Source organism: Trachemys scripta, chromosome 3, assembly GCF_013100865.1.
Source record: "Trachemys scripta elegans isolate TJP31775 chromosome 3, CAS_Tse_1.0, whole genome shotgun sequence".
NCBI lineage: Eukaryota > Metazoa > Chordata > Testudines > Emydidae > Trachemys > Trachemys scripta.
Genome location: NC_048300.1, coordinates 46001932 through 46022934, shown reverse-complemented (window position 1 = coordinate 46022934; position 21003 = coordinate 46001932). Strand labels below are relative to the sequence as shown.

At 38.7% G+C, this 21003-nt stretch overlaps 1 protein-coding gene across 2 annotated transcripts in view; it reads right to left on the bottom strand.

Moving 5' to 3' along the window:
• The window catches only part of SPATA17 (spermatogenesis associated 17), a 173667-nt gene that overhangs the window by 19944 nt on the left and 132720 nt on the right, over positions 1-21003 (bottom strand). For both annotated transcript variants that reach the window (XM_034764602.1, XM_034764601.1), the window contains exon 9: positions 20646-20781. In XM_034764602.1, the coding sequence (XP_034620493.1) occupies positions 20646-20781 (136 nt within the window). The remainder of the gene's footprint in view (positions 1-20645; positions 20782-21003) is intronic.

Here is a 21003-nt window from a genome sequence, read left to right as displayed (position 1 = left end):
AAGAGTATAGACGTAGACAGTGCTCTTGTGGAATGTGCTGTCACTCTCGAAGGGGATTCAATATGAGTTCTGTTATAATTTATCTTAATAAACTGGAGATCCATTTTGATAACCTCTATCTCAAAATTACCAAACTCTTGTTTCTAAGCAGGAAGAACCTGAAATGCTAGTAAATAAACACAACTATAATATAGTTGGCATAACAGAGACCCGGTGGAACAATACACATGACTGGAATATTGGTATAGAAGAGTATGGCTTGCTCAGGAAGGAGCGACAGGGAAAAAAGGGAGGAGGTGTTGCCTTATATATTAAAAATGTATACACTTGAACTAAGGTTGAGATGGAAATAGGAGAGAGACTTGTTGAAAGTCTCTGGGTAAGGATAAAAAGGGGAAAAAACAAGGGTGATGTCATGGTAGGGGTCTACTACAGACCACCTAACCAGGAAGAAGAGTGGATGAGGCTTTTTTTAAACAGCTAACAAAATCATCCAAAGCACAGGACTTGGTGGTGATGGGGGACTTCAACTACACAGACATCTGTTGGAAAATAACACAGTAGGGCACAGATTATCCAATAAGTTCTTGGAATGTATTGGAGACAACCTTTTATTTCAGAAGGTGGAGAAAGCTACTAGGGGAGAGGCTGTTCTAGATTTGATTTTGACAAATAAGGAAGAACTGGTTGAGAATTTGAAAGTGGAAGGCGGCTTGGGTGAAAGTGATCATGAAATGATAGAGTTCATGATTCTAAGGAATGGTAGGAGGGAGAACAGCAAAATAAAGAAAATGGTTTTCAAGAAGGCAGACTTTAGCAAACTCAGGGAGTTGGTAGATAAGATCCCATCCCAAGCAAGTCTAAGGGGAAAAACAATAGAAAACAGTTGGCAGTTTTTCAGAGACATTATTAAGGGCACAAGAGGAAACTATCCCACTATGTAGGAAAGATAGGAAATATGGCAAGAGACCACCCTGGCTTAACCAGGAGATCTTCAATGATCTAAAAATCAGAAAAGAGTCCTTCAAAAAGTGGAAACTAGGTCAAATTACAAAGGATGAATATAAACAAATAACACAAGTATGTAGGGATAAAATTAGAAAGGCCAAGGCACAAAATGAGATCAAACTACCTAGAGACATAAAGGGTAACAAGAAAACAGTCTACAAATACATTAGAAGCAGGAGGAAGTCCAAAGACACGGTAGGCTCATTACTCAGTGTGTGTGTGTGTGGGAATAATAACAGAAAATGTGGAAATGGCAGAGGTGCTTAATGACTTCTTTGTTTTGGTTTTCACCAAGAAGGTTGGTGGTTATTGGACGTCTAACGTAGTGAATGCCAGTGAAAATGAGGTAGGATCAGAAGAGGCTAAAATAGGGAAAAAGCAAGTTAGATGGACAAATTAGATGTCTTCAAATCACCAGGGCCTGATGAAATGCATCCTAGAATTCTCAAGGAGTTGACTGAGGAGATATCTGAGCCATGAGCGATTATCTTTGAGAAGTCATGGAAGATGGGAGAGATTCCAGAAGACTGGGAAAGGGCAAATACAGTGCCCATCTATAAAAAGGAAAATAAGGACAACCCGGGGAATTACAGACCAGTCAGCTTAACTTCTGTATCCGGAAAAATAATGGAGCAAATAATTAATCAATCAGTTTGCAAACATCTAGAAGAAATAAAGAGGTAAGTAACAGCCAGCATGGATTTGTCAAAAACAAATCGTGTCAAACCAACCTAATAGCTGTCTTTGACAGGGTAACAAGCCTTGTGGATGGTGGGAAGCAGTAGATGTGGTATATCTTTTGATACTGTCCCACATGACCTTCTCATAAATAAACTAGGGAAATGCAACCTAGATGGAGCTACTATAAGGTGGGTGAAAAACTGGTTGAAAAACTGTTCCCAGAGAGTAGTTATCAGTGGTTCACAGTCATGCTGGAAGGGCATAATGAGTGGGATCCCGGGGGGATCAGTATTGGGTCCGGTTCTGTTCAATATCTTCATCAATGATTTAGATAATGGCATACAGAGTACATTTATAAAGTTTGTGGATGATACCAAGCTGGGAGGGGTTGCAAGTGATTTGGAGGATAGGATTAAAATTCAAAATGATCAGGACAAACTGGAGAAATGGTCTAAAATAAATAGGATGAAATTCAATAAGGACAAATGCAAAGTACTCCATTTAGGAAGGAACAATCAGTTGCACACATACAAAATGGGAAATGACTGCCTAGGAAGGAGTAATGCGGAAAGGGATCTGGGGGACGTAGTGGAACAAAAGCTAAATATGAGTCAACAGTGTAATGTTGTTGCAAAAAAATCTAACAACATTCTGGGGTGTATTAACAGGAGTATTGTAAGCAAGACACGAGAAGTAATTCTTCAGCTCTACTCCGCTCTGATTAGGCCTGAACTGGAGTATTGTGTCCAGTTCTGGGCACCACATTTCAGGAAGGATGTGGACAAATTGGAGAAAGTCCAGAGATGAGCCACAAAAATGATTAAAGGTCTAGAAAATATGACCTATGAGGGAAGATTGAAACAACTGGGTTTCTTTAGTCTGGAAAAGAAAAGACTGAGAGGAGACATGATAACAGTTTTCAAGTATGTAAAAGGTTGTTACAAGAAGGAGGAAACATTTTTTTTTAACCTCTGAGGATAGGACAAGCAGCAATGGGCTTACATTTCAGCAAGGGAGGTTTAGGTTGGACAACTAGGATGTGGAATATGGCTTCTTGACTAGTCTGGTGCTGTTTTGGGGGGGAAATGGGAGTTGAATGGTTTGATTCATTTGAAATATGAATGGATTAATATGAAACACCTTAGGGAAATGTTTTTGGATATGGCTGTAGCATTTCTCTCTGGTGAATATCATAAATGGAGGGTCTGCCATTAAGGCCCCCAGTTCTCCCACCCTTTGCTACCAGGAAGGCTGTCTTCACTGATAAATCTAATAAAGAACATGTAACTAGTGGCTCAAAAGCATGTTTCATAATGCAATTAAGTACTAGGTTCAAGGCTCAGCTCAGCTCAGTGTAGGAACTCTGATTAGTGGGGAAATAGTCGATAAACCTATTAGGAATCTTGCCATAGTGGGATGAGCAAAAAGTGAAAACCCTCCTATGGGTGTATGAAAAGCTGTTGTTGCTGCTAAGTGAATCATAATGGAATTCAAGGAAAAGAGATGATTTTTCAGTTCTAACACACAATTCTCCTGGGAAGAGGAGAGTGAGTTGGTGAAATCTGGCTGTTACACCAAAGATAATATTGTTTCCATTTCTGAAGGTATTTCTTGTCAGTTCTTGTCTACTATTTAATAAGATGTCTTGTACTTCTGAAAAATGGGATATCTCTATTCCTGTGAACCTCTGAGGAACCTGCTTGGAGCCTCAGAATCTGCAGCTTGGGGTAAAGTGTTAGATCAGCATTCTGGGTCAGTAGGCAAGGACTGATTGGAAGCCTTCACAAAGGGTAGAGAGGGTGAGTCTGATCAAATAAGGATACTAGACCTGTCTTGGCCTCGTTTGAGGAATCAATATGACTCTGGCTTGATCTTGTTTGATCTTACTGACAACCTTTAACAGTAATGGTGTTGGTGGATATGAACAGGGAAGTCCTTTTGTCTGTGAGATGAGGAACATGCCTCTGATATGTACTCTTTATGCCAGGTGGAATTGGCAGCAACAAAGGGTCGGGTTCAATATCTAGGTGTTCCTCTTAACAGTACAAAACAGAACCGTCTCAAGACCCCACCCAATATGGGAAAATTAAAACCACCCCAGGCGCCTCTAAGAGGCAATACTTCCCCACTCACAAGCCCTGAGTCTATGTATAGCAAAGAAAACTTTTAATAAAAGGGAAAAGGAACCCAGCATTAATTTTGGAAAATACCACAACCATGGTTCAAATGCATATGACCATGAGCAAAACGTCCACCCCAGAGTATGTTAGGCAGTGCCCTTTGCATCAGTGTCTCACCTTGCAGTGTGACAGTCTGACAAACAAATGTTCCTTTAACACATCACTCCCCTCTCCCTCCACTGCAATGGGCTCACAGTTGCCGCAGTTCACTCTGCATCACTGCCTGCTGCCACCACTGTCATCCACTGTGGGCTGCTGCACTGTCATCCGCTGTGCCATTGCTTCTCTGCTGCCACTTGCCTCTCTACTGCACTCTCTGCGATGCCGCATCTTGAGGTCCCACCACTTAACTCAGCTCTCAGTGATTTCACCAGTTAGTTGGAACCTCCCTGCTGGTGCAGATAGCGCAGTCTGTTTCACTGAAATGCTGTCCCACACCAGGTCTAAGGCTTAGCACTTAGAGCTGGTCATCAGTGATTTTAGCTCTAGAAATCACTAAACAAAACAAGGACTCTCAATTGAGTCTAGTATCAGAGGGGTAGCCGTATTAGTCTGGATCTGTAAACAGCAACAAAGAGTCCTGAGGCACCTTATAGACTAACAGATGTATTGGAGCATAAGCTTTTATGGGTGAATACCCACTTTGTCAGAGTCTAATTTGTGCTGTCATTAAGCAGTGTGTGGGAGGTTAAATGGTGTCTAAGACTCCTTAGGCAGAACCCACACTACCAGGCAGGAACACCTATCACCACCCTCTCTCTCTTTCAATGGAATTTGGCATCCCTACCCCCTGCTTAGCAAGTGAAGTTCAGTTGACGAGGACCCGAGCAGTCAGGGAAGGCTAAGAACAGTATAGTTCTGTTTTCCTTTACTCATACAATCAGGATAGCATTTTATTATCCTACACTCAGTACTAAAGTGACTTGTAACCCAACACCAGCCAAAATTGATCACTTTGGCAAAGAAGTCCCTTCTGCTGAATTCCTAGGCAGGGTAGGTGTGTTTATGCAAATATAGTCTGTTCTTGAAGTCTTTTCCTCCAGATCACACTAAATGTCTGGTTGAAACTCATTCAGACTCTGCTTACATCTAGATTGGGGATCAAGACCCCCTCTGAAGTGATACCTAATGAATTTTGCATTGGCTGCCGTGGCAAACAGATCAACCTTCCCTAGCCCCTGAGCTAAGACTAGATTGTGGAGGACTCTGCAGCTCAGTTCCTGTTTGTAATTTAAAAAGAAATGTCTGCTGTGGTCATCTGCCATGGTGTTCTGAATAGCTGGGAGTGTAAAAGCTGAGATGACTATGTGGTTGGCTATGCACCGATTCCAGAGTTTATCACTTTGGAATAGAGAGATGGGGAACATGAGCCTCCCTGATGATTGATATAATACATGCATGCCACATTGTCTGTCCATCTTTACTGACTTAGATTTGATTAGTGGTAGAAGTGTAGGCAAACATTTTTGATGGCTCTCAATTCCGAAAGATTAATTGAGAAGCTGCTCTTGAAATGACCATTTTCCCTGTACCTTATGAGGTCCCAGATGTGCCCCACAACCCAAAAGCGAAGTGTCTGATATTATCACTACAGTAGGAGGAATGGCTGCAAAGATGTAGTTGTAGCTGAAGGAGGTTTCTTTTTTGAGCATCTTGGTCTCTTGGGCAGGGCTTCAGATGGTGTACAGTCTGTCAAATAGGAGTCTGATTCCTACTAAATCTCCTTTTATTTACAGGAGAGTAATCCCTAGGGATCACAGCATGTCTCTCGAGTCTGCCGTGTGGAAAGATATATCTGTCAAGTCTGCAAAAAGCTTGTGACCATCAAAAGGGAAGTCTTCGACAGTACTCTGAATCTCTCATGGAAAGCCCAACACCTGTAGCCAATGTGCTCTTCTCATGACGACTGCACTGGAAATAGGCTATGTTGCAGTATTTGCCACATATAAGGAGACCTGGTGTGATGTCTTTGCCAGGAGCTGATCCTTTTGTAAATTGGACCTAAACTGGTCCAAATATTCTTCTGGGAGATGCTCAATACAAGAATTGAGTTTGTTATAATTTAAATAGTCGTATGTTATAATTTAGTCATATTTGATCATGAGCGCCTGATAGTTTGCTCTTCTGAACTGAAGTGTGGCTGCAGCATAGGATTTATGACCAAAAAGATCAAGCTTCTTGTGTTCCTTACTGTACTGGTTATGCTGTCTGCCTTGTTCATTAACGGCCTCCACTATTATGGAAAAAATAGAAACTCCAGTTCCCTAGCAGGAACATAATACTTTTTATCCACCCTCTTGCAGGTAAGTGGTATGGTAATGAAGTTTGCCATACCATCTTAGTGGGATCCATAAAAGCTTCATTAACTGGAAGGGCAATCTTTATAGATATCCAAATGTGGAAAATATCTAGGAGTTTATGGTGGGCTTCCAGAACCTCCTCTAAGGGAATCTGCAGCATGTCAGCAATCCACTTCATCAGTTTCTGAAACTGCCTGGAGCCATCTGCCACAGAAGGTGGTGGGGACAACAGCTTCAAGTGGTGAGGAGAAGTATTAGTAAAAGGTGTCATGTCTTTATTAGCCCATGCCTCTTGCTCCTCAAAGGTCTCTTCTCTGGCATAGGTGGAAAGGGGTTGAGCAAAATGGGCTCTTCTCTATTCCCTCCAGTGTTGCAAGGACCTCAATGTAAATTGTTGGTGATAGAACACCCACTGCTCCCAACAAGGCCACTGAGGGGGCTCAAATTGCATAGGTGGAGGCAGCCATCTATTTCCTTCTATGTGAGTGTCATTTGAAGTCTATCCTCCTGTAATATGTCAATATAGGAGCGAGAGAGGGAAGGATCCTAGATTAGGTAGAGGAACCTGCACCAAAATTTGAGAGTCCTCTTTCACATACTGTAAGGGGGGAGATAGCTGTATGGTTTGCAGAATAGATGAGGGCAAGTGTTGTACTCTTGGTCAGTGTTTCTCCCAACAGATTAGGAAGGCAGCAAGCTGGTCCCTGGAATCAAAAAGGTTGAGAAACACTGTTCTAGGTGATAGAGGGCTTGGTGACTGAGAGAATCTTGATATTGACAAACCCCCCAGTTAATAGAGGAGACTCCAGCTCAGAAGATATTATCAGATTATCAGGGTACCTAAACTCTCACTATTAATAGTATCAAAGTTTGAGCCGAGTGGGAACCTTTGGAGGATGGCTTCGGTACTGATATAGCTGGTACCGAGTGTTTGGTATGGAAATGAGTTGGCTCTGGTTTCCTCGGTACTGTAGCTAGATGAACGGTCTTTGGTACCACTGATTTTATTTTTATCAGTACTGAGTGTTATTCAGGGACAGGCGTGGTCTTTTCAACCCTGTCTCTGTTGCTTTGGGTATGGGTATCTGAACTTGGTGCCAAGTCTCTCTTAGATGACTGACTCCTTTTCACATTTGTGTACTGGCCTCACTTGGAGCCCGCATAGAGCTCATCTTTGGACCTAAGGGTTCCATAGCCTTCTTCTGAGATGGTGACTAGGAGCTTCTTGGAGATTTACTTCTTACCTCCATCTGCTTAGAAGCAGACGTAGATGAAGACTTTGGTACCATAGATGTACTTGGTGCTGTGGTGCCGCCTACCTCGCTTCTGGTCTCTGGTGACTTGCTGTACTAGGAGATCTTTGTACAGAGTGTCCTCTGCTCCTGGATCCTAAGCTGGACATAAAACTTGCTCCATCATTAGGAGTTTAAACTTAATGTCTCTATTTTGGGGGGATCCACCCTTGAAGGAAGTGAGATCTTGCACTCACTGGAGATACAAGTATCACTCAGATAGTAAAGGCACTGGGAGAATCTGTCACTTATTGGAATAGCCTGATGACAGGAGAAGCACCTCTTGAGTGCTGGGGAGTCTACCATTCCCAAGGAAAAACTAATGAAAATTTAACCCTTAGAAGGGGAAATCTCCTAACTATATACCTATATGAATAACTTTTTTAAGAAAGAAAAGAAAAACAAAGGGAACAGTTGTTCCCACAACTATAAAACTATAAGGTAAGTAAATATAGGTAACTGAGAAAAAAGCTGAATATTCGAGAAATGGCACACAGTAGATTCTGTCTCAGGCCAAATGCGGATGAGAAGGAACGGGGGTGGTTTGCCTGTGAAACCCATATAGCCTTGGCATGGGGCATGAGGATGTGTGGGGCGCATGCACGGGCCGAATGAACACTGCTACCAAAAATCTCTGATCAAAGGCAGAGTGCAGATGTATCCTGAAGTGGAGCACCCACAGAGACACTACTTGAAGAAGAACACTTGATACTTGTAGTCAAATGTTATAGTGTTCAGAAAAATGCAATATACTAGATGTGTTAGCACAAATTTAATTTCTGATTTTTAATATAAATAATAATAGCTTTTAATAAAACTAAAATTCTTTTCCCTTCTGATGTGATTTTGATGTGCATGTGTGCAGTAGTCTCCACAACCTCTTATACAAACACAAGTAACTATAGCATCAAGCGCACAAATGTTTATTTCATTTTTAAGGTGGATAATGCACAGACTAAATTATATCCTCCAATGTGCATGTTGGAGGACAGAATTTAGTCCTATGTATTTTTTAACATCTACGCAGAACTCCCAAAGAAATATTGTATAGTAAAATGCCAATGTAGTAAATCAAAATTTATAAATGAACAGGAACTGGGAATGTTTAAAAATTGTTATGTTATTTTGTTCATTGCTGTATGAGTTATATTGTAAAGCTTCCCATATGTCTCTGAAGACATCAGTTTTGACTAGAGTGTTCAAATTCTTTAAATACTAAGACATTTTGGTCTTCCTGCTGCCAAAGGCCTGGACATCTGCAAAAACTACAAATCATGCCAAACTATGTTGAATGATATATGGAAGACTGTAATCCACTAGGAAATAAGCTAAGACCAACACATTCATTTCATTTAAGTCCTTTGGTGGGATTTGAACCATCTAGCCCACAAACCATGTCTCATGTGATTGCAGTATACAGTCAGTCCACAGTAATAATGATTCATATACATATACATGTATATGCTTTATTGCTACCTTTAACTGGATTAAAAGCAATATATCAAATTTTATATTTGTGCTCCTTTTATTAGCTTTCTACCACTTGATCAGCTGATAGAGGCAATAATGAAATGTTTTTTTATAAACTAGAGTTTGTAAGTCCTGTCCTGAGAATGTAATATTTCAAAAAACAGCCTAAGCTTTGGGGAAAAAACCAATTACAGAAACAGCATTAAAAATGCCAAGCACTGGGCAGAAGCAATTCTGGATCAGTTTAAAAAAGTGATTGATGAAACTCTAATCTGAGCTGAAGGAACAGTTTCACGACAAGCTGTGACCATTCCACACACTTCATTAGCCGCCATAATTAGCCTGGTGTTTCAATTTGTTAGAACTGGTGGGGACAATTTTACTCAGAATGCAAACATCAAAAAACAGGGTCCCTCAGACTTCAGAAGAGGCTGATGAGAGGCTTTTCTAGTCTTTGTTAACTAAAAGATTAATTACAGCTGATGGGAGGCTGTACTCTGATTGTCACTCTGTCTATGTGCATTACTTTTAGCATTAGAAGAAAGACATGGTTGACACTGCACTGCTCAATCAAGCAGCTTCACATGAGGGTACAAAGTCTGTTTTAATATGCAGAGCTTTTTATTGTTTGATTGACTTGTTCTTTATTTTTTTTAGGTCTGAGTCTCTCACACCTACGTAGTGTTACTAACAAAACAGCAGGACATACAGTGGTTGGTATACAGTGGCATTTAACACTTAGCTATCATTCTTTCATATAACTACATCTCAGAGATCTTAACACGCCTCAACGCCTTCTGCCAGGAATTTTATTATTTGTTTCCTTCCTAATGGCCAAAATGTAGACCCCTGCCCAAACTGACTGATTGTAGAAAACAATGCTGCTAAAAGTATCATAACCCCTTTTCCAAGCTGCCTAATTGTTCTAAGTAAAATCAGTCTCTTTTCTACTTACTTCCACTTTACTGTTCTGATTCTTCGCTGCCTTGCGTCTTTTGTAGTCATTTAAACCTATGTAAAGTGGGTTTAGTACAAGACTTCCTCGCTCATTTACACTGGTGGTCACAATGACTACCTAACACACAAGACAGTGGCGATGCCTTTTTGCAGACTCATGCAAACAGAAACTCTGAGGTAAGTGGTCTTATATCTATCAAGGTGGATTTCATAGAACCTGAGTTGGTGAAGGGTATACAGAAGCAAACTCTTTTCGCTAATGCAGAAGCTTTGAAATATATTCCAGTATAAACCCAGAGTAGTTCTGCATTTAAATGAGATCAGAGTCAGACTCATCATCCCTATTTCAGATGGAGGAAGGTATTTCCAATTTATAGCAAACTAGTACCATGAGAGATAACAAGCAGCTACCTCCAAAAGTGTTGTCTCCAGAACTGATATAGCTGCTTATTAATCCAACTGAAGTGAACAAAAGTAGCTGTATTGTTCAGTGCCTGACCATGTCACATATATTGTGTGTAGACTCTTCCTACTCAGGAAAATCTCAGTAAATCTGCTCTAAAACCTATCTCACTTCTCTTGAAGTTACTACTCTTAGGACAATGTTCTCTTTCCCATTACTACAATGATGAACATAATAATACTGTTCTGAATATTTAGTTTATCCATCCGTTTGCAAAATACAACAACATAGTCTAGAGTTAATTTGAAAACCTATTTTGACGTAATAGGTCTAAGTTTCTTCTTATTAACACCAGTTTAACTTTATTGATATCTACGGAGTTACACCTCTACCCTGATATAACGCTGTCCTCAGGAGCCAAAAAATCTTACCGCGTTATAGGTGAAACTGTGTTATATTGAACTTGCTTTGATCCATCGGAGTGCGCAGCCCCGCCTCCCCCCCCCCGGAGCGCTGCTTTACTGCGTTCTATCCGAATTTGTGTTATATCGGGTCGCGTTATATCGGGGTAGAGGTGTACTCTTAAATTACTGAAGTGTAAATGAGAACAGAATCAGGCTCTTAGTGCCCAGTAAAACCATAACAACAAACCTGCCCTGAAGAACTGGTACTATTTATAGATTGTAACTGGGCCTGCAAACCCATATTCATGCAACTAGGTACTTTGAGGTAAGGGGAGGATGAGCTTATATTTGGTGTATGTTCTTCTAATCTATAAAGAATAAATATTGTTACTAATAAGAGTATAAATCGCAAAAATATTCAAGCACAGTGCAGCAGCATCATATAGTAGGTTCTCTCTCAGGACAATATTTACTATTATACTTTGCCATCAGGTCAGGATGTGAGTGAGGACTCTCAAGACTGCACAACATAGCCAGAGAGTGTGCTGGCGAATCAGGCCCTGAGTTTTTAAGCCCACAGTCAATTTTGAAGTTGAAGATAGGGTACAGTAAATCCATAATGAAATAATATTTCTCATCCCTCTGGAAACTGGGTAACAACTTTCTCCTGGAAAATTCCTTCCTGAAAACAGGTGTCAGGCTTTTTGCCTATGATATTGTATTGAATTATGAGGGAGAGCTCTTTATCTCATGTAAAGTGGTGCATCTCCATTGAAGTCAATGGAGCTAAACTGTGATTTACACCATCTGGGGATCTGACCCTGTATCTTGAATGCATTTCATTGAGCTACATTAATGACAACTATATATACCATGTATTTCCTCAAAAGAGCTTTTTGACTTCTTTCATTTCAATTCTATTTGCTTCAGAACATAATGACAGATGAATGTCCTCTAAGGCAATCTAGGCCTGAATCTGCAGCCACTGTGTATGCAGAACTCCCACAAACTTCAAAATAGAGCTAGGTTGACTTCAGTGAAAATGTGACTTAAATTGATTTCAGTGGGAGCATCACACATGGGGCAGCTACAGGAATGAGCTCTAAATTTTCAAGAATACTGATTAATTAGTGCAAAATGGCATAGAAAATTCCATACAGATTCACATATTCCCCTTGTCAGGTAAGAACTGTTGTTCCAACAGATTGAGAATCATTAAGCTAGTGAATGCCCAGTTCTAATTGTATTTATTTATTTGCTTGTTTGTTTATGGTTTATTTAATATTATTTTAAGGTGGAACTTCATCAACCAGTACAACTCCCAGTTCAGTTGATAACCTTCCATTAAAAACCTGGAAGCATTTACTTTTCTGGAGTGCTGGAGGGATTACAGGGTATACATTATTTCCAAGGTAATTCTGTTTAAACAAGAGGTTTATAACATCTAAGTAATTTGCACACGAAGAATTATTTAGGAAGTGAAAACATCGTTGCCCCTCAAGCTGTACTATAAGAAATGATGGACAAAGTTTGCTCTTATAAAAATACATGATTTTCTTTCTATGCCACTAACATGCAAGTTGCATTATTAAATGAAGAAGGTAGGCAAAGCAAGACATTTATCATCCAACAGACAAATGACACTGGATTGCTAGTTAGACAGTATAATAAGTACCATCTAATTTTCTCTTTAGAATCAATTTATTCTTCAAAGCCCTGGATCATCATCAAGGGACTGCATTTTCCCGCTGAGAAATTACAGAACTGAAAATCAGGTTTTATAAAATGTTCTACTAGTTGCTGACAAACCCTTTGCAAATAACCACTAGAGTGGATTTGATTAGAAAAGTGGTGACAGTATCTTTTCTCATGCAAATAACTTTACTAAATGACTTGAATCTTCCCAGTCACTACTTTGTATTATTCTTTCAAAATTATTATTTTCTTAGAGTCAACAGTAACCTTCAACAGAAAATTGTTCCAGGCTTTCTTTTTAACCTTTCAGTTGTTCACACTGTCTTTTCTACACTTGGTTAAATAATATCGTTCTGTGGATTTTAATTTGCCTCATAGTTTTAACCTTCCTTATGCACCTACAAAAATAACTTGACAGCCAGACTATGGTTAATAATCTGGTTATCAGTCCATCATTTACATTACAGAATTTACTAAGAGCAGCATTTTCAAAGGCAGCCCCAGTAGGATGACCTCTAGGATCTTCTCAGAAAGAAAAATCTATAACTCAAGAACATTTTCCCATGGGAACTCTAGTACCATTTGACTTAATGAAATCAGTGACAAAGTGGTCTTCAAGAGAAAGCATATTTCAGTAAACATGATGTAGTCTTCCAACCAGAAATCTGGGAAATCTCTGTTTATGCAAACTGTCAAATATGTAAACCAATTATGGCAATTGTTTTCACCTCCGACTGAGTGATGCAACATATGGTAATGAGAGAAAGTAAATTACCATTGTTACCTATTGCTAACATTCAGTGTATCTTTCGTGAGGATTGCTGTGACATTTTTCTGCCTCTTAAATATATGGTACATAAAAGCATATTACAGTATTTACTAAAAGGAAATACTATAACGGAAAGTTGTGTACTAAGTAATATGTAAATCAAATTGACAGACTGTTTTGTGTGTTAACCCAATAAGATCGACAAGATTTTACATTGCACTTCTCTTTAAGATACTTAAACCATTGATAGTGGCTTTAAACCTTAGGTCCAGCTCTAAGGCTGTGGCCGAGATGCACATGACACAGGTCAGGAGAGGAATGCAAAAGTAAATTCAAGGCAGTTTTATGTTTCCCTGATCCTGGGACTATTTGCATACTAGGCTGGTCCCTGGCATAAATCAAACCATCCAAAGGGCTGCTTTATTTTATGCTAGCTGTCCAGGGTCCCAAGGGCTGGGGATTGCTGGTGCATAGATAGTTGGTGCTCCTCCTGTGCTAACGGCTAGGGGTGTGGGTATCACAGGAGCTACTTAGGCAAGGAGAAACTTAAAAGTGACTGTAAACTAGGGTGCATCAGAGGGTCTGACTCACAATACTTATTTTGAAGGATAACACATAGCAGACAAAAATGTGGTCTACAGTGACTGTGAAAGATGGCTTTTCATAAATATCACAGACTTTACAATCACAGGGCCAGATCCTTGGTTTTGACTGAGCTGTGGTCAGGGCAAGAGGAAGAAAGGGGGCTGTAAGATCTTCGGGCCAGCTAAGGACTAATTAAGTCCAATGCATAATTTGGAACAGCTGAAGGGATGCTCTAAATTACACAAGTAATAATGGTCCCACAGGGATCTGTTCTTGGCTCAACATCACTTAACATTTTTTAATATTTTTAACATTTAACATTGCAGATGACATGAAAATTGAGGGAGTGGGAAATAATGAAGAGGAAAGAACACTGATTCAAAGCTATTTAGATCACTTCTTAAACTGAATGCAAGAAAATATTCATTTTAATATGTCTACATGTAAATGTGTACATCTAGGAACAAAGAATGTAGGCCATACTTATAGGATGGGGAACTCTATCCTGGGAAGAAGTGACTCTGAAAAAGATCTGGGGGTCGCAGTGGGTAATCAGTCTGAATTTGTCTAGCTTCCACTTCCAGCCATTGGGGATTGTGTTATACCTTTCTTTGCTCGATTAAATATTTGTTCCCCATGTAGGAACTGATAGACTGTAATCAAGATTGGATGTTTTTCTAAAAGACGTGCTCTAGGAATTATTTTGGGGAAGTTCTGTGGCCTGCGTTATAGAGGAGGTCAGACTAGAAGATCACCAGGGTCCCTTCTAGCCTTGGAAGAGCAGCATGATTTGGCAACAACCCTTTCCAATTCTGACATGTCCTCTATGTAGCCATGGAGTCCGCTATGCTAATGTGAAAAATCGGGACGGGGGTGGGAGGTAATAGGAGCCTATATAAGAAAAAGACGCAAAAATCGGGACTGTCCCTATAAAATCGGGACATCTGGTCACCCTAAGCTATGCTGACTACACCACCTGGTAATTCCCCTACACTATGGTAATTTCCAACTACCCTATTAGGCCAGCTTTTCAGCTGCCTTACACTGGTTGTGAAATACAAAGCAGCTGAACTGGGCACCAAGAATCTGACCCACAAAAATTTTACGAACTCCCCTTCTTGTGTGTTTGTAACTCAAAGTGCTGCACAGCATCCAGAGCATACCAGTGAATATGGCCTTAAAAGTTTTTTTAAAAATTAAACTGATGTAATCATTCCACAAATTTTTAACTCATTAGAGATGTCACATGGTGACATTCACTTTCTATTTATTGGGTAATCTTTGTATGATTTTTTTTATATCTAAAACAAAAAACAACTAGGAGATTCCCAGAAACAATGTTAAAAGGGAGTTACGGTTGAGAATAAGGTTATGGGTAAAAAATATTAAATGTATTTTGTAATTATTCCAAAATACAGGCATTACAAATCCAGAATATGTGGTGTTAAGGTTAAATTTCAAAGGAATTCACACATCATAAGGTTTGGAAATGCACAGTTATGGCACCCAAACAATCTTAACTCTGTCCTGTTAGTGAGACCATGCAATAACCCTACAATTATGATTAATACATTTGTAGTTTTGGTCCCAGGCCTGATAAAACTGACTTTTAAAAACAAACATTTTTCCTCACGGAAAAAACACTAAAGGACACTATTCCCCCCACCCCAGCAATACTCCACAGACAGTGGTCTGCAGGTACTAGGTATACATGGGGAGGGAGGAGGAGGTTGGAGGTAGATGTGGGCAGGTCAGAGGCTTGCACACTTCCAACCCCACAGAGATTTATAGGCTGTATTATATTTTCTGTTGGGACCTCTGCCCCAGTTGTAGTAATGAATCTCCAGTTAGCCATTGCGGTAGCCTGTTGGAGCCAAAGCAGTTCACAGAGCCTTCATGCAAATTGTCCTGGTGTTTTGTGAATCCATAGGGTTGCATGCCCAGCAGTTTGTTGTTAAAGAGACCAAATCCCAGTTCACTGGATCAATGCATGAGGAACTCTGCAACGGGAATGCTCAGAGTGATTTTCTTCCTGAGTCCCCTGCTGCAAGCTTTTCTGTGGCAATCCAATCCATGCTCAAGAGTTTGTTCTACAGAGTGGTGCTGTGCCTAGTAAAAAGGCCAGGATGTTTGGGCAAAGAATTTGCTTTTAAAAACCAAATGTAGTCCTGGTGTAAACAAGTATCATTACATACACTACCATATACATACACATGTACACACATTATACAAACTCACATCGGCAGTACAAATACACTTTTATTTGGGTATGTATATGTATATATATGTATGTATATATGTGTGTGTATGTATATATTTAGTTAGTATATGCTTTTGTTCACATACTTGTGCATTTCTTTACAAGCTCAAGTGAATGCAATCATTATCATGGAAAATAAAAAAAAGGATCTTGTCTCTGATGAATTGTTAATGACTGTATCTACCCTGGCAAAATCTGGATCTGTAGCTCTGCACCAGTGGCAAAAATGATGGAAGCTGTAGTGTATACAATGGCAGGAATATTTACCACATGCTCTGCAGGTTACACAACACAGTGATAAAAATGCCTGTGTCCTGTCCACAATACAGCTTCCAGTGCTGCAACTGTCAGTGGAGCTGTACTGGTGGTGAATTACATATCCTGTTTTTTCCTAGCATACATAGGCAATGCCAGAGCAATCAGAAACACTTTTAATTTGATATTTGATTAATGCAGGCTGTACTCATAAGATATTTCCCCTTGAAAATATCTAATTATTTAATTATTTGCTGTTATTAATGGAATGAAACCATTCAAAACAAACAGCTAGAGTGGCTGTTTTGCAGCAAGCTCATAATCATCAATTCATATATGTAGAAACCTTCCTAAAATTATATTAAGCTGGCCTGTTGAACTTGAAAGGCATATTTTATCCCAATCAATGCATAAAAGTAAAATTATCTATAACTAAGGCATGTTTCTCTGCTGTACAGTTCAGCTGTAATGATCCTCACACACTGCACTTGCACATCAATTATGATAATCATAATCACGGTCGTTAAGCCGAATGTTCATTATTATCAGGATGCTGGTGACAGCAGATTCAATCATCGGGTGCAATGGGCAGGCAGTCACAGTCCCACCCAAGTTTCTGCAGACAGCGTTGTGCCACATTAAGTCTATGATGTGTTCCACATCCCACTCGATTCCAAAAGCTGTAGACGGTAAAGGTCAACTTTATGTTCTGTGCAATATGCTTAGGTTCTCTAAATTAATTCTTTGGAGTACTTGGATATTTTATGCTTTGTAGATAATAAAATTGTATTTAGGGCCAAAATGCATGTGCAAATAATGAAACAGTGCTGCAGCCATGTTGTAATTCACCTATAATAAGGCATATGAGGAAAGATTCTATCAACAAGGAACGTCTTAAAATGTCACTTCCTGAATTTCCCGAACAAGGAAAACATTAAATGATGCCATTAAAGTAAGTTGTCTAAAATGCATATGCAAACTAACTCCAATTCGGATTAAAAGCTGTAGGATAGCATTTCTGCTTCAGTAAATATGAACATGTGAGTGTTTTGACCACCAAAAAATTATAGTTGGTATATTGATTCCCAGACTGTCCAACTACATGAGACCTATCATTATAGATTAAACTCATGGTGACTGGCAGGTTCTTAATACTAAAACTGCATACTTAATATAAATACTGACTAAGATATTTCAAAGCATTTGCAAATAAATAAAAATAAAAAATAACTGAAAACAAAAAATTATAAGGCTTTAGAAGTGTGCTGTTAAAAAAGAAGTCATAAATTATTTATCAGTTTTTACAAATGTGGAAACCAAAATCAAGTAGTTATCATAACAGTTGCAATATTTCTCTTTACCTATTTGTATGCTTTCAGCGAAAAATGTAAACACAACACTATTTTTTCCCTTAACTTGGTGATGTCTTTGAAATGATCATAGAGTATGATAACAGTTTGGAGATCATTACTAAGTAGAAATAAAACTATTAAGTTCTCACAGTCACTATCAGCTGCTATGATGTTCTGAGAAAGGATGTGCTATACCCCCATCTTGTTTATTCAAGAGGAAATATAGTGAACCAATATTCACCCTAATTGTTTATTCTTTCTTCAATAGGATATCAAGTAGTTATATAGTCAGATTCTAATCTTTTTGTGATTTTTTTTAAAGTAACAGTATACACAAACCTGTGTATAAGTCTGAGCAATTTATAATTAAATATGATGCACCCATAAAACACAAGGAAGCTAGCTTTTTGACAGATAATTTGGAACAGGCTCAACATATTTTCCGTTAATACTTGAAGAGGCCATTCACCATCAAGGTGATTTCTTGGGAGGACTTGATACAACAATTTGTAGGCTTGCCCTGTCATTGGTGATCACATTTCAAGAAAAATAGTATTTTTCCCTCTCCAGTGCACTGCTGCAGTGATAGGCTGAATGCACATCCTAGCAGGGCTATCATCCTTTTATTTAGATTGTCATATAAATTGTGTTTATATACAAAGTTTGATACATTTCAAGTAGGAAAATCAATTAAGTGCTAAGAAGGAGTAATAGATTCTGAGATGAAAGATCCTTAGGCTTTCAACAGCATGAAGGTGTTTTCCATTTTGTTAAGTGTCTTCCACAGCATTTCCTGCATATATGATCATCTTGTGTACAGTATAGTTATGCACAACATAATATATATCCAAGAAATAAATGTGTAGATCACTTAAAGTGGTGATTAAAAAGAAAGAGTTCCTCTTTTAAAGGTAGTGATTATGAAAATCTGATCTTGGGCCTTTTTTGAAAGGGCCTCTTTCCCTAAAAAAGTGGTGAGGAATGGAGTTTTTAGACTCTTTCCTGATGATAATGACCAGTAAAAGCAGCAGGTAGGTCAAGAAGCTGCTCTTCTTTCCTATTAGCTCTCTGTTTTTGTAAGTGCCTCCTAATTGAAGCTTCATATTGATTTAGAATCAGTAGTTGGAAGGCTAGATGTCATATTGGGTTAATGGATATAGCTGTTCACCTCTAGAGATTTAGGTTGAAAACTGTCTAAGATCACAAGTAAAAATGAGTTTGGTGGTCTCAGCTAAGTTTCTAGCTTATATGATGTATATTATCAAGAAATGCCCAGGATTGGAAAAGCAGAATTGTTGCTGGTCTGACTTGAGAAATATCAGCAAAAAATGTTTGGAAAAGCTTTTCTATAACCTACTTACACTATGCCTGCTGGCGTCAACAATGCTACTTATATCTCATTTTGTTTTAACTAAATCCAGACCTTTTTTTTTTTTTTGTAAAAGAAGGTTCAATTATTGGCCTATGTGCATTTAACTGCAATGCAGTTTAATAAAAATAATTATGTTAAAATACCAAAGTCTTAATCTGCTGACTGTAAAAGTGTAGAAGTTGGGAAAAGAACTGCTTTTCGCTTATTAATGATCTTAATTTCCAAATCAGACATCTGGTGGAAAACACAAAGACTAATATCGATGTGAGGAACCTTATTTAAAAAATCAAGAATTCGTTTTTCCTTTTTACTCTCTCCCTTATGTTCAGTACCAAGTTGAAATGTTTGTAGGGATTACTGTTTTTAAACTGGAGCGATGGCAGGGGACAGAGAGCAAGCATATCCTTAACGGACTGAAGGCTAGCTAGCTACAGTACTATCACTGTAGCTGTAGACAAAAGAGGAATATGATTCTTTCTTTAGAGAAGCTTTGCTGGAGTAGAGGAGAAAAGCAATAAAAAAATTCTGGGTTCTTTACACTTAGCAACATATTTACATAGGAGACAGATTTTGTAGGCTTGGATGTACACTTACAGGGAAAACATGCTTGAAAACTGTGATTAAACATGTTTTAATACTGTTACCACTGACGCTATTTAAAGAGCTGATATGAACATGATATGTATACTGTTAAAACATTTAAAAAGAGAACATTTTCTAATTCATTTTAATTGCATCCTCACTGACCCTCTAAACTGTGTAAATGTCCAGAAGACCGATTCTTCTAAACTCAGGTACAAAGAAGTCCCATTGACAGAATCAGGCCCTGGTTTAGCAGAAATTGGTGTGTGATAACTTAGTTTTCTTTCATCCACTTTAACCTAAGTCCACTGGGAGGTTACATAAATTCAGAATCCTTTGCTTCCCAAAACTGACAAGAACTTACAAAACCGCCAAGAAGCAATTGTTCAATTGTCTTTTTTCCATTTCATGCTTTGTGACTGATGCTCTACATGACTGAAGCTTTTAAACTTTTGACATCCTATCCTGTATTGAATTCCTTCTATTGAACTTATATTATACTGTTAAAAGTTTTGAGAAACATCACATCCTATTGTGTCAGGAATTAGAAAGACTTGAGATGGTTTTTGACAAATTAGAGAATGATGAAAATATCTATGGAAACTATAGCTCTTTGCTCATTTTAAAAACTGAGCAGAAAATGGAAGAAGAAAAGCATTTGTTAATATTTCAATTTTTTGTTGAGATTTTCAGTAGTATTCACTATGTGTTTCATATTTATTCTTCTACCAGATCAGAAAAAGCAGTACATAAAACAGGATATCTTTTGCACATACTGCAAGTAATGTGGTATATTCCCCCCAATATTCCATAAAGTGCGAAGCACCGGCTGGGAGGTGCTGAGTGCCCTTATCCTCAATTGACTTCAAAGAGAGTTGAAAAAGCTCAGTATCTTGTAGAATCTGGCCTTTAAAGATTAAATCCATTATACTACTTGAAGTCCTGAATCAGTGCCCATCAGAGTTATTGGAAATGTTCCCATTGAATTCAATGAATTTTGGACCAGGCCCAATGCTTTCTGATTTTAATAAAATAACAATCTAGAAATCTATCACTTTGCTGAATATTACAGTGACTCACCTTGTTTGCTACCCATTTCTCATGATGTTCTTCTCGGAAATGTTTAATTCCATAAGTCATTTGGCCATATTTACTTGATGTATGAATTAATGGGTCATACTCCTGGTTTTTATGACATGAAGAAAATGGCAAAAATCTGAAAGATAAAAACATCTGTATATTTATTACTACTTTACTATGGTTGCAGTAGGTAGTATTTTAAATCAGAGGAATAAATGCTGTGAGATATGAGCAGAACATATACCCAACAAACTTTCCACTAACTTGTTCATCTCCTCCTCTCAGTGTTGCAATAGAACTAATGCATTTTCTCTCCCAGGCTCTTCATTTTTTGAAAGAAGAGGTGCCACATTAGAGA